Source organism: Chroicocephalus ridibundus, chromosome 12 (assembly GCF_963924245.1).
Source record: "Chroicocephalus ridibundus chromosome 12, bChrRid1.1, whole genome shotgun sequence".
Classification (NCBI taxonomy): domain Eukaryota; kingdom Metazoa; phylum Chordata; class Aves; order Charadriiformes; family Laridae; genus Chroicocephalus; species Chroicocephalus ridibundus.
In genome coordinates this window covers 10,063,180-10,077,634 of record NC_086295.1, presented here as the reverse complement: position 1 = coordinate 10,077,634, position 14,455 = coordinate 10,063,180, and the positions used below count along the sequence as shown (strand labels likewise).

Below are 14,455 nucleotides of genomic sequence, written 5' to 3'. Positions count from 1 at the left end.
TTATACCGTTGCAAATGCCCTGGACAAACTCGGGCACAGCAGGGACAGTCACACTGTCTCTGTCGGCCAGACCCAGCTGCAGTGGCCAACGGGGGCTGGACGGGGAAAGGCCACCTTGTCACTCTCCTGCAGCTCCAGGCACCACTGCCCCCTCTTTGACAAGCCCCTTTGTAAGAGTTATTGCTTTTTTGTCAGAGCCTGATTGGAAAAAAAAAAAAATTTTCTAGGGTACAGACCAATTTTCAGCCAGTATTTATCCTTGATTGCTTGTACTCCTTTTTCTCCTTGTGGCTATATTTATGTTTAGATTGAACTGCCTTTACCTCTTTCATTATTATCTTCTTATAAAGACATCAGATACGCTTGTGTCTTAGGCTAAATAAATCAAGCTCTCCTGGTCTTACCTTGCAGAATTGTATCCACTTTATTGATACCACTTTAGTATCTTTCCTCAACATCTAGCTGCTGCAATTTCACTTAATTATTTGGCCTCTGCACAGTGGCTCGAATACTTCTCCATCCCAACTGGAAATTTGTCTCCTAGTGCAGGCTGAGCTGTCGTGACTCTGTCAAATTGCATCTGAGTTATCTTGTGACAAACTCTATAACCAAGGTCCTTTTATTAACAATTAACAAGAAATATAGCAAAACTGTTTAATCTTCAAGGGCATGAGCTAATATTTGTACTGTAAAATTTCACCCCATTCATCCCCTTCAGTGCTCAAAGTCTTCCCAGGGTTTTTTTTGTGTGTATCCTGATCCGTCTGTAGATTAGTGCCTCCCAACTGAACATCAACCCCGGCCTGGTACTGCCTGTGCTTCAGCGATTGATGAAAATGCTGAGTGAAATCAGTTACGAGATTGATACACAAGAAATTCTGCTTGCAGATGCCACCAACCCCCACTTTCTTTTCAGTGTTGCCTTCTTTCCTTCAGCCAGCTGCTGACGCACCTCGTCATCCTGCTGCTAGTTTCCATTTTCTCCATCTTGACTGTGTTTTCCACATGTTCCACGCTCGCAGTGCATCAGATGCTCCAGATCTGTGAAATCTGCACTTGTTTGGTTGTGGAAGGCCTGATTCTTACTTTGCTTTTAGTCATGGAAATTCTGCAGACCTAATCTACTCTCTACTTGCAGGTTGGCTTGGGCATTGCCCTCTTATTTTCCACTTAAACCTGTTTTTTCCAGCACTGGATTCAAACCCTGCAATTTTACAGCATCAAAACAGGTTTTCTTTTCAGCTGTAATAGGAAGTCTGCAGTGAAACCACATCTGTGGCCGACACTGCACAAACAGGAAGAGTTTAGCTCCACACCACCAGTTTGAGCTGACAGTAAAAACAACTTTTCCCTTAGAGTTTAAACTTCTGACTCCTCATTGCTCCATACAAGTATCAGAACTGAAACTGTTCAACAGAACTTAGAGCCAAGGAACTAAAGGGTATAACAGAAAAATAAGATCATACCTTCTTTCCTTATAATATAAACCAGCTTTTAATAATAAAAACTTCTATCATGTTTTCAATGAGAATAACATACATTTCAATGTAAAACAGTGCACAGTGTAAATGCCCTCAGGTACTCTTCCATGTGTCTCTAAGGTTTACAGTGACTGCGGAAGTGTGGGCCAGCTCCTCACCAGGCTCTGGAAATTCTGCAGTTCCGCGGAGCCGAGCTGGTGTAGGCAAAGCCAGGATCTAGGTGTTCTTTTCATTTACGGGTGTTCCTTGTAATACTAAGTACATTTTAAGTTGAGGATTCAGTAAAGAAACATCCATTTCTTCTTCAAACAGCAAACGGCAAGAATAACTCTTCCAAAATTAACCCAAACAAAATCAGAAAGTGCATGAAACAACGGTCGGCTCATCTGGCTGCGGTACGAAATGGATGCTCAGTAACAAAGCCCTGCCCCCGGCAGCTGGCGATTGATGGGTTGTGGAGTTCCCTGCAACAGGTTGCTGTAGGTCAGAGGAAACAGTTAAAAGCAAGAGATTAAACAAAACACGTTGCTTCCCCAAAATTATTTCAGTCTGTGACTGAAGAAAAAAAAAATAAAGAAACAAGGTTCAGAACAATCCGCATCCCCAAACTTGTCATAAGCCATTTTGTGTTGATGTATAGATTAAAAAATTTAAGAAACCTTCATATCCAAATGGAAAAGGTCTAATTTTAATTTTTGAGGTGGTTTGGATGTTAATAAAATAAAATTAAGCCAGCTAAAAATGAAACAACCTCACAAATAAAAACCCCAAACCTTTATTTTCTACAATATACATCACTGCAAAGCTCTTCTGGATCTCCTGACTCGGAACTGTTTGAAAGGAGGCTGCGGAGCAGCAGAGCAACGGGAAGTTTCCTGTACACCCTCCTACCGACACCTGCTACGATTGAAATTCGTTAGGGATGGGTGGTCATATTAAGGCACTCACTCCGAAACAACATTATTCCTGTCCTGAGACTGCTGACATGTGTCAATTAGTTTCAGCCAGTAATCTGGAAAAAATTACTATGCTTAGGATAATACTGACAGAATGGAGAACAAATTTTCAAACAAGAAAAAATAAAGTACATTATATACATGATTCCTTTTTTTTTTTAACTTAAAAGCATCCCTAATACATCTTAATAACTGTATTAAAGACTACTTAAATATTGAAAGATTTTAAATAACGTAGATTTTTTTTTTTCAGTAAACTGGGAGTAGCTGTGTAATTGCCAGCATATTGGTCCCATTTTAAACAATATAATTTTTATTTAAATCTTGTATATATAATAACATGATCGAAAACACATATTCCACTCCACATAAATAAGTATAGTTCTTCTGACCTGTTTTAAAAACTACATCTGTTCAAATAATCGGATTCTAAGACTGTATTTTTCCTTTGTAAAGTTTCCTTTAAAATCCTTCGCTCCAGTCTCTCCTCTTAAATAGTACGGTATTTCCAGAGTACAGAATAGGGCATTAGTAAAAAGAGTTAATCAAAAACCTGAAAGCTACAGCGAGTAAAATGAAGTAATGTTAAGAAGTATTATGGAATGTATAGTCTGCAGCATAGAGAGATTGGTTCTCACTGGGCTGAAGTGGAAAATTACTCCAGAAGAAATTGTTTATGTTCATATTGGAATAAACCATAGATTGTGCTATTCGTTGTTCAAAAGTGCAGGTCACTTCATGAAAAAGTGGGGTTTATGAAGCTACTGCTCAAGGACGCTGACCAAAATTATGCTGGCAATTAAGTGGATGCCAGATGTAGTACAGGGAGAGCGGTGCGTGTCATTCTGCATTTTCTTAGCCAATCCGTATCTTGAAGTCCACAACTTTTAGGTGGCAGCACAAACAAGTCATCAGTAAAACTGCACTTTCTGGAAATCTAATTGTCATTTTTCCAGGCATCTAGCAAATGGCAGTAACATCCATCTTAGCTCCAGGGTGGTTGTTTCAAGAATTTCTTTGAGAAGTCAAAGTGATGCAAGAATCCCTGCACGTGCTGGGAGATTCTTGGTGCCCGCGTCCAGCAGGTTCATCTCCTACTAAACCAGAGCAATGTCTCTTCCTCTCTTGAGCGGGCGCCATCAGTGGCAGTTCACGTGGTCCTCAGAGAGGGCTGCTCGTAGGTGGATGCTTTATCCATGCTGCAGTGACGGCGCCTCTCTCACTTTTATAAATCTCCATCTGTAGGTGGCTGGCACAACCTATAGAGTCTTTAAACAGATGAAGAGTACGGTATTAAATATCATCAGGATGATAACAACGTTACTGGCATAGTATATGAGAGTCAACATCTCCTTTATCATTCTGCAGGCTTTAGACATAATCCGGTATCAAGAATACCACTATTTTTAATTTTAATAATTGCAAATTTAGAAGTGCCACTAGTAATTTATTAACCGAAGTATTTACAATCATTGTTCAAATACTATTTGACACTTTGCATCACTTCCCTTTTAACTTTGGTCCAATTCAGGTCTTCAACAGTCCCTTCCTTCTTTCTCTGTATTTCTTTTGTTTTAAACCCAGCTCAGCATTTTTCCTGAGTGAGAGAGTTCACCTCTCATAGAGACTGGGATACCAAAGAGATAAAAGAACACGCTTGCTTGGTGACATGGTTGAACAAACTTCAAAATTAGTAAGCATGTTTTCAGAGAAATTTTTTGAATTACAAGATGAGCAAATCGAGACCAGTAGTTACAGCTAAAGCACATCTTGACCTGACTATCGTTCATATGCGACTGTTAGTGGTAGCTTTTTCTTGGCTTTTTCTACTTTATATTTGAATAAACTGAAGTCTTTTATAACTTCTCTTTCAAGACTGCTACTACAGACTTTGACAAACCTTAATGCTAGGAAGTATAATCCTGAGAATTAACATTAATTCACCAGATCTCCTTTTAACTTCGCTCAGTTTTATTTCACATTATGATGACGGAGCCCAGTAGGAACATGTGTATCTGAGCTGTATTGCCCTGAAATAATCCAAGTAAACAGTCCTGGAATTTGTCATTGTGATTTACAGCGCATACAAAAGAAGAGAAATGCCTCGGCTTATGATTTGTTTGTAAAGCTGTTTCTTTTTGAACATAACATGCTGTTCTGGTCGTAAAAATGGAACCAAAGTAACATCCGACCAGTAATAAGGCAAAAAATAACCATGCTGCTAAAATGCTGACATATGACACTGGGGACATGGACAGGAGCCAACACAGACTATTATTTTATTCCTTTTTGAAACAGCAATTACAATCCAACAGAAGGGTAAGGTTCTATATGTGAAATATTGTTCTTTTTAAGGTCTTTGAGAAAATAAACCAAGGCCGGGCTGTTACAGTAAGCATCATCACTGTCTCAAGTTTAATTGTCAAGTTTAAAATAATTTCTTATAAACATTTTGAGGAGCAGATAGGAAAAAAAAAACAACCAACAAACCATGGGCCTTGTTTAGACTAACTCAGAAGTCTAGTACCGGGTGAATAAGATAGCAGTGTTTTAAGGAAGTCTTCTTGACGCTGAACTAACATGTTCTTTGGAGGACTCCAGCACGAGCAAGTACACTCGCTCTGTCTGAAGGGACGGCACAGACTTTACTGAATCTTTCCTGGGGCTGATTCCTGCAGGCCAGAACTGTTGCGCCGTCATGGAAACAATGCCATTAACAAGAGCAGAATCAGAGGCTTCTCTGATACCTGTACAGACTGATTCTGTATATACTGACGACAATATGATGATGATGATCTGTTACTACCATTGTGGGAAAATGCTGCATTACAGTTTATTAAAGGATATTCTCTTCTCTCTGATACATGAAATTGGAGGAAATTGACCAGAAGGAGATACTTTTCTTAAAAATAAAGGCATTCTTACCCTGTAGAGAGAGATGACGAACATCTCTAGCTCCCGTTAGGTATAGTAGGATTGACAAATGTAGAGCGCTTTTCAAAGTTGTCTTCTAGACAAAAACATACATAACCCTGGGCAACCGATCTCCCTTACAGCTGCAGTACGGTATGGTTGCTCTGACTTCAAGTGCTTGCTCTTTAATCTGCTCTGCCATAACTAAGCAGTCAAGCTCTTCTAAGCACAAACAGTATTAGGCTATGAATTATCTTTGCGTATCTGCAGTCATATTTGCCATTCAGGCATTTTTCTTTCTAAGCGTTCCACAGATGGCTGTCAATCACTAGCTTTGCCAACTCACAGCAACAGTCCAAAAAAGAGCCTCCCCTCTGATCAGCTATGTTTTATGCAGAAACTTTTGAAGTTAATGATCTGCAAACTGTAAGCAGCAAAGCTGATTAATCTACAGTGCGCTTAGTTTAGTACACTGAAAAAGAAGAATAGGAATTTTTTCTTTTTTCTACTATTGCTACTAAGGAGATCTTTGGTTATAACAGGAACTCCACAATTGTTACAGAAACATAAAACCAGCACTCAGATCAAATGCATAATACATAATAACCTACCGAGGTGCACACTGTGGCATTTGGTCCATCACTTTCAGATTCTTGGCAGAGATTTCAACCCTTGGTCCCTAAGGAAACAGAGAATTATGGTACTGACAGTATTGATAAAGCATCTGATCCTTAGGGGGAAATATTATAATGGGAGTCTGGTTTCTATTTGAGAATCCATTAACTACTTTGAGAAGATTTGGAATGCATTGGGTGGATACATTAGTCATCTGTGTTTACTTAAAAGATGGAACTAGTCCCAAAGCACTTTACAAGCACTGCTGTGTAGCACTAGGGAATTTCTACTATTTAACACTGCGATTGAGACTTGGGTTTTTTATATACAGGAATTGTCTTAAATATACTGGATAGTCTCTACTTGCTAACCGCCAAGGCACACGCTTTAAATAACGTACGCCGAGGCAGATATTTTAATTGCTGTAATGGCTGTACATACAAAAGTTAATTTGTTCCTGTAAAATATGTGTGTAGCTATTCAGACATTAGTAGAAGTTTGGCCATATGGGTTTGTGGTGCACAAAATACAGTGCCACACTGAAGTCAACTGGTGTTTGTACAATGATGTTACTGGAATGAAAACAGTGGCATGGAGCAGAGACACGTGCAGATACTTACTTGCTTTCGCATGATGTCTGTAGCTTGCATGATACACTTGGGCAAAAGTCCATGACTTCGAGCCAGTATGGCTGCTTGCTCCAGGGACACACTCAATGTACTTCTGAGCATGGGAACAAGAGATGTTCAATCACAAACTGTATTTAAAAATGTATGAACAGGTATGTTCAGGACACTTATCTGGTAAGTATGACTTCTGTTAGCTAGTGTTCTTATATTTACTTTTTTAGGCTTTTTATTTACAAAGCTACAAAATTCCCTCAGTCCTGCATTTCCAGTCTCGTTACACCTAGATACTGCAATCGTTTGAGTCCCCAGCATCATCACCACAAGGCTGTGCTTCACTGCTTCTGCACTGACTCATGTGAAGTTATTCACAAATTAATCTAATCTTTACTCGATGGTTTTGAGATACTGGAAGAACAGCGCTCTGATTAGAATCAATGCTTGCACACACCAAGATTCTAAAGCTATTTTTGAGCAACTTCCTACATTTTCAGTGTGTGACTGAAAACAACATTGTCTGAAAGTTATACAAAAAGAGATCACTCAGTCAGTTGCATTTGTTGATGCACTGAAACATGAAGAAGTTTGTGTGTCAAGACTAATTATTAACAAAAGTATTAAAAGTCACAACCTACCCTAAAATAAAGATGGCAGTAGATTTAGGTCCTTATTGTATTCCCTTACGATCTACCTCTCTATTGTTTTGAACAGAATCAAATATATTGCTCACATGTCTAGAAAGGACAAAAGGTCTCATCACCCCAGTGACACGTAGGTTTCTTAAATCTCACCTCTGCATCCCAGTGCCGCACATAGTAATCTGACAGGCTCCAAGTCGATAACAGAGCTCAGAGGATATGGGCAGCAGGCCAGCCCCTGACGTGTTACTGCTAGAATATCCTGACTGGGTTGGTTTTGTATTAATGAAAGACTTCATCAGCCTGCAAAGCTCATCCATTGCATTAATGGGGCGAATAAGCTAAACAAAGCAATAATAAAAAAAAAAGCATCAGTGGCATATGTACACCTTCAGTTATAAAGACATTTACAATTCTTTATCCTATGTCTAAGCACAATATTCTACACAAAAGTAACTGCCACAGAGTAACAACTATTTAGAATATACATGAACTTTGGAAGTGGAAAAATGCTACTTGGGCTTGGGGCGATTTTTTGCAATTATCACAGGTCACATAGATTGTTTACAATGTATATTGCAATTGCAAAGATAGCCTGTGATTTTGTCTTCCCTGCAGGAGTATTTAATGCCTTACATGCGTATATTCCCATGTGCCACCTGCCCCAGTTAGACAGACTGCCTTTACCTGCCATACTGGGAGGTACTATTTTCCTGTTTGTGCCTGCCCCAGTTCGGCACATTTTCTTCCAAACAAAAGAACTGTTGCCAAGCCTCAGAGAAATTCAGATCACTTCTTTAGGGTAGGGAATGTTTTTTAAATGATGTTTGGATTTGTACAGGCCTGCAATATGGATATCCCACGACTGGGATTTTAGAGATTTAGAAATAATGTTTCTATGAGATAATTTATTGTAGAAATAAACACAATAACTATACCTGGTCAATCTTCACTGCAGTAGTATTGGAATCAGTGGGCAAGTTTGATCTCTCCAGGTAAAATGTCCTGCAAAAAGGCCAGCAAGGACTACATTAGTTGGTGTGTCTCATTTGAAGCGCAAATATGTATACTATCTCATACAAAACATCTGAGAGGGCTATGCTAAAAATCTTGTACTTGAAGATCTGCTTTCTTATTCAACTATTTTGATTGCAGTAATTTATGAAGTCTGTACTAAAATACGCCAAATCCCCTTTTTATGTAATTTCAGCTCTGCACAAAATTATGAAGTCAAATTAGATGGGCATTTCATCCTGTACAGTGCACTACTTCAGAATGAGCTTAACTATGGGAAGAAAATTAACAAGTTTCCCACACAATGAGAATCTCCAAAAATTGTATTTGTACATGAAACCATCAGGAATGGAATCTCTTACATTTTGAGTACCTTAGGAAGGAGCACTCTTTTCACTGTCTTTTAAGGCAAAGGAGAAGCATGAAATACCTGAGTTTACGGTAGTATTGCTGCACTTTTTCAAGTGAAATGCCATTAATTTGCTGGGGAAGTTCCTCTAGAGATGAGCCAGCTGGTTGTGATTGCCCCTCCGTACTCTCTAGAGCTGAAGAAGAAAACATTTTAGTAAACCCATGTTATGAATTTTCTTTTTATTCATTTATTTGTTTATCATTATATCATGTCACTGCTCAGCAAATGACTGTTGGATCATGTCAAGGTCGATCCCGTTACTGCATAAATTTAATGCATGTCCCTGTATGGGAATATAGAGGTAGTATCATAAAGGTGAGCGTCACAAAAAGCAGTTCTATCTAACAGCAGTTACTCGCCATTAATAGCCCCTTGAAGGAAATTTCCTGTATTGTATTTTGGTGTGAATATTTGCTTATCAAGTCAATTTCCAACCCCGATGATTCTGTCACAGTGTAGGCTTTTAAAAACGCTTCTCTGTAGCCTGGGAACGTCTCCTGATACCATACTAGATCAGATTGTCCACATAGTCCAATACAATGTCTGTTTGGCCTTTATAGGAAGGCATAAAAAAAGACCCAAACAGGCATATCTTGTTCTCATGATTGTGTCTTATTCTAAAATCTAGCACTCCCCCAGGTCTTCCTAGAACACAAACATCTGCTTCTTAAATATATCTGTAGTTCTCAGCTGCATTATGTTAAGAGCTTCATGGTCATTCTTTATTTTGAATCTTTCAACATCACAAGTTATCTTATTTTTCTCAAGAAAGCTTTTTATAGACACCTTTTGTAAAGAGCACCGTGTGCAGTTTCAAGCTTCCCCCACTCTGAAACCGAGAAGGCAGTTTGGAGAAGTAGTAGCTGTCAAGATAAAAGATAACCTTCAAAGCCTGGCGACTTCCTTCGATGTGGTAGAAGACATGAGTATCTGGAGAAATAAAGATAAAACACTTGCTGTTTTACTGCAGCAGGAGAAATGCAAAACCATCGCTATCTGAGTTTGTTAGGTTATCTAATGACATTTCACATCTCCAGCGTTAGAGGAATAAGGGAGAGAGCCCTTATTGAGAGAATGCAGGCTCTGAAATATTATACTTAAAAAGATACGCAGTTAGCATGACCTACCATGATGTTTGATGCTAATACCATAAACATGGTTAATAATTAAAATCCTATCTTGTTTCATGGCATCTCATAGTCAGTAAACATGGAGAGAGATCTGGCAGGGTGGGACACAGGACACAGAAGAGCTGGAGAGGGACAGTCCTTCTACCTTAGGTAAGATGGTGAATTACAAACATCTGTCGGGAACTGCTCATCATCTGTCATAGCTCCCCATGTGTGAAATCACACGGGTAAGGTACGCTGGCACAGACCGTAGTTACAAATCACAGAACCAGCATCCCACAATCCCACAATGTCAGTCCTGCCTTGTATCCTGTCTGTCTGCAGTGGAAGCTGAGAGAATGCAACAGCGCTCCAGAGAAGCTGCTCAGTACTCTCTGGGTCTGACACGGTCTGTTAGATTTACAATCACGGAGGACATTAACCCATGAAACAAACAAGAGAAAAAGAGCTTCAAAGAAACAGAGAATACTCACTTGCTACAAGACTTTCATCCAGCTGCTTGAAATAGAAGGCAACTTTGTCCAGCTCAGTCAGAGTGACCTGGAAGTCTTCCAGCATGGTACGCTCCTCCTTCTGCAGGGCAAAGAAACAGATATAAATAGGTTATAATCTGCCAGAAAGAGATCAGTGGCAGAAAGGTATAGTTGTTATGGGCATGCTTTGGTTCAGGAGACTCAGAGCAGAATGTGGAGCCTTCCCATTAACTCCATCCCAGCCAGGTAATTACTAATGGCTCTTTGGCTTTGTGATACAATCTTAGCTACCCTTTGCTTAGATGTCACTGGATGGGATTCACAGGGAGTAGAGAGATTTGACTGAGTAAGTCTGAAGGAGTCTCTTTCTCCAAACTTTATTCTATACCTACAAATGGGAAGGACGGCCTATCAGTTACTGTGACATAGATGTCCCTACGTTCCATGCAACGTGAAGAAATAGCAGTTACATATGCATATAGTTTGGATTGTATTTAAAAAAAACAAACGACACTCAACCTATGATGTTTACAAAGTCCAACAATTGTCACTTCTCTATAGTGCCAGAGCTACTTGTCTTTTTTATGCTCCTTTTTCTTAACATTTTTACAGTTATGGTAGCTTATCTACTGTAGCTATGGTTTATCTGTTCCATTAGGTGCAGAGGAACTATGCAAGACCAGCTCCTCTCCTCCTTAGACATGGAAATACCAGAACAACGGAAGTAGAGAGAGACTGCAGTCTATCTATTCTGTAAAAGTGCCCAGTGTATGAACAAAAGCCTACATTTTCATGTTGTCCAAGCTCTTGAAATTCTCAGAACATTTTCACCTATTTGTTGAAATGTACGCTTTCACCAGAAGATGGCAGGCCACACATGTGTCACCAACAACGGAGCACTAAAACCTCCCTAAATGCAGCAGGGTTACAACAAATCCGAAGGCAGACAGATTCCTACAGTATTCCAGTGGGTCCAGTATTTGTGAGAAGATTAAGATGATATGGAATATTGGCACATCGTTGTGAGCAGTGGGAATTGCCACAGGCTGCTGTAATGAGTCTAACCATGCTGCTAGAAGGAAGGGCTCTGGCTGTGCTGTGAATGGCAGAGAAGTACAGAGGCAAGTGCGAGCAGACCCAAGGGTGCCACGACTCTTCATCTTACCACAGTGGGAGAGAGGAGAGCCTGGTAGTTTAGTAAAACACCAGTGGCTGCTATCTGTTCCAGCCATTTTCTGCTTGCATCTCTGCTGCTTTCTTCGTATTCCCCATTGTTGTTGTATCGATAGTTGAGAGCGGCCAGTAACTGCTCTGAAAAGGTGCAAATAGCAGCCACAAGAGACTGGCAGAAGATGGAATCACGTCTCAGCTGTAGCTCAGTATCTGCCAGAGAAGGGGAGAGAAGCACAAAGAAGTCATGAGTATACTTGTCTTTAATCTCACTGCCAAAGAGGCAGTTTGCGCGTGTGTTTGTGTGTGCGCATGACGTTTGGCTTCTGCTGTAGCCTTGCAAAGACTTAACAGATAACCTCTTCTTGCTGGGTGACCTGGGTGTCTAGATAAAGACAGCATAGCTGGAGTACATGCATGTTTGAAAATTTTCTAGTCCACTTGACTGTTTATTACTACCTCTGCCATCTGCGTGCACATTCTTCTGGCTGGGAAGAGCTGTAACTCCTTAGTGCTGTATCTGGACTGATTCCCTTCTTTTTTTGTTTACAGAAGCAAGAGAATTCTTGAAAGAAGGTCTCTGCCATTACTTCTCTCCTGGGCTATTAGCGATTCATCTTCCCCCATCCATCTGTATTTTGTGGGCTTCCCATATGCTTAATGCATTAACTGGGCCTGCCCATACGGTACCAATTGGTTTATGTTTCCTGGGAGAATTTCTCCCCGTGTTAACTTTGCTTCCAGTCCGCCTGCCAGGCAGCCACATGCTGGTCAAATCAACCTCGTCACACTTAAGGGGATTGCAGGCCAAAGAGGCACATGAATAAGTGAAGAGCTACTTCCCAGGCACCCTGGGCTCCGCCAGCAGGCACCAGAGTACAGCAGTCTCTTATTGTCCAGGCAGTGTTCTCCCCAGAGAAAGAAGCTGAAGACATCACCCAGAGGCTTTGAAGATCTGGATTATTTTTATAAAGCAGCAAACACAACAGACTGACTAATACGCTCCAGGCCCTGGGCCATATTCTCAGCTTAAGGGCAACCAATCCTTCCAGCAGCACACCTCTGCACTGCTGGAAGTGAGGCAAAGAGAGCCTAGGACTGCCCTCAAGGCAAGGGAATCCCTTGTGCCATGAGCTGCCGTAGCCAGTTCAGTGCCATCTGTTCCTCCATTCTTTCCAGAGGATGTTCATGGAGATGCTGCAGGAGATGGGGCACGGGTAGTGACTTAGGGAGTCATTGTATCTGCTGGCATTAAAAACAGCCTTTATGGACACTAGAGTGACACCACACGCTGGTGGTGTCAGACAGACTCACGGACCAGCCCTGGCAGGAGCAGAGAGGTGACTTCAACCCATGCAAATCTCTCATCTTCGTTTTATGAAGACTTGAGAATCGAGTCTGGCACAGTGAAATAACAACAGCCTATTCCAGTTATTTATTATCTCATTTTCAAACAAAAGTACACCAAGTAGGTGTTTCAATTACGAAAAGACTGCGCATTCACTCCTGGGAAAGGCCTGTCCCTCCACCTGCGAGCACAATGTTTTGTGTATTACCATGCACACACCACACAGATTAATGATGTGTAATGAGGTGCTGCCTGCACACTTAGGGTCTTACTCTGCACCTGGCTATAATTTCGGTACACACAATCCTAGCTCCTAACACACCGGCTCTGGCTGGAAAGATGACAGAGTCTCTTTCTCTGTCTCACAGAAAGTTGTGCAATAGGGCTCATTTTTGCTGCGTGTTCTCACCACAGCAGGAAACAGCAAAAGCCATCTGGGAAGGAGGACTGTACAAAGGGAAATATGAAGGCAGTAAAAAGAAAAACAGTACTTGGGAAACATCAGCGACCAGCCAGGTAACACAAGCAGCCTACAGTGAATTGAAATAATGTAAACTGAAGAACAGATGTCAGATGCGTGGAAAGTTGCCCTAGATGCAGAGTATAAGAAATGTTAGCATAAAATGCCACAGAAAACCCGAAATGCTAAGGCAAATCATAACATCCTGATGTATGCACATGCTTGCACATAAAACTGTAAGGGTTAGGGACTCCTGTATATATGACATTGTTTTGCAACAATTCAAAACCCCTTACCTGTGCATTTTAACAAGGCCAAAAGCAGCTGGTTCTTCCCATCTGAAACAGTGAAGAAAAGGAATGTTCTAGTCAACATGACACCAAGGTAGATTTGATTGCATTTGGTAACAGACTCCTCATTCCTCACAATGCCTGGCCTCTGCGTGGCCATTTCTATTTACTCTAGTAGTCCTTACTCGTACAGGTATTTTAATGACCGAAAAAGAAACAAAGTGTAAATCAAAGAATTTTACAGGCTGAATGCTCTGTTAACAGTCATGAATTACTGCAACCAAACTGCACGTGTAGATGAATCTCTAAGGAGGTGATTTCTGTCCAGTGCTTTGCACTGGGCTGAAAACATCAGATTCAGCTCCTGTTCCAGTTCAACCAGACTGCAATGGGCTAGGATGTTGTAATGGCTGATTAGCATTCATTTCGTTCTGGAATATACCAAACATCTCCCTCTTCCTTTTGTAAAAACGTTACAAAAATCACAGGGAAATAGATCAGGTCTGATATCATTCTGTCTGAATGGGCTGATGAAATAAAATAAGGGAGAGAAGGTTCTTTGGAACTGCTGCACAGGTGAGATTTTACCATACGGCACCGAGACTCTGCAAACGATAACCTGTTTTACCTGTTCTTCTCTAGAGCCCAGTGCAGCCTTATTACACATTGAGATAAAATGCTCAACTGCTAGGCTTGATTAGATCAAAATCTTTTCTCCCTGAAGCCGATGACAAACTTTTCTTTATTTACAAACCTTCCACATGTTTTTGTATAATTTCAACAAGGTTCTTGATGCGCAATGGAAGGTTCCATGGATCTTCTTGAATGCTGGCTTGAATATTATTCCGGCACCTAACCGTGGTTTCTTCCTTCTGTTTAAATTCTAGAAAAAATTGAGTTTGTTAGCCATTAAGGAAATGCTCCATACC

The 14,455-nt window shown here is 40.7% G+C and overlaps 1 protein-coding gene and 1 long non-coding RNA gene across 20 annotated transcripts in view; one reads left to right on the top strand and one right to left on the bottom strand.

Annotated features, from left to right (window-relative positions):
- LOC134522240 (uncharacterized) overlaps positions 1–14,455 on the top strand; it is a 167,088-nt gene that overhangs the window by 134,009 nt on the left and 18,624 nt on the right. For 14 of the 17 annotated variants that reach the window (XR_010072991.1, XR_010072993.1, XR_010072981.1 and 11 more), the window contains one exon: positions 11,981–13,522. The exons of 2 other annotated variants lie outside the window; for them this stretch is intronic. This is a non-coding gene — a long non-coding RNA (uncharacterized LOC134522240). Of the gene's footprint in view, positions 1–1,793; positions 2,408–11,980; positions 13,523–14,455 lie in introns of those variants that run through there. One more of the 17 variants, XR_010072982.1, reaches the window with a different exon arrangement.
- Positions 2,407–14,455, bottom strand: part of PREX1 (phosphatidylinositol-3,4,5-trisphosphate dependent Rac exchange factor 1) — a 165,680-nt gene continuing 153,631 nt past the window's right edge. For all 3 annotated transcript variants that reach the window (XM_063349670.1, XM_063349671.1, XM_063349672.1), the window contains exons 30-40: positions 14,281–14,409; positions 13,533–13,574; positions 11,424–11,641; positions 10,259–10,358; positions 9,442–9,585; positions 8,674–8,788; positions 8,168–8,234; positions 7,383–7,570; positions 6,586–6,688; positions 5,962–6,029; positions 2,407–3,705 (exon numbers count right to left, since the gene is read on the bottom strand). In XM_063349670.1, coding sequence (XP_063205740.1) covers positions 3,663–3,705; positions 5,962–6,029; positions 6,586–6,688; positions 7,383–7,570; positions 8,168–8,234; positions 8,674–8,788; positions 9,442–9,585; positions 10,259–10,358; positions 11,424–11,641; positions 13,533–13,574; positions 14,281–14,409 — 1,217 coding nt within the window. In that variant the 3' untranslated portion in view covers positions 2,407–3,662. The remainder of the gene's footprint in view (positions 3,706–5,961; positions 6,030–6,585; positions 6,689–7,382; positions 7,571–8,167; positions 8,235–8,673; positions 8,789–9,441; positions 9,586–10,258; positions 10,359–11,423; positions 11,642–13,532; positions 13,575–14,280; positions 14,410–14,455) is intronic.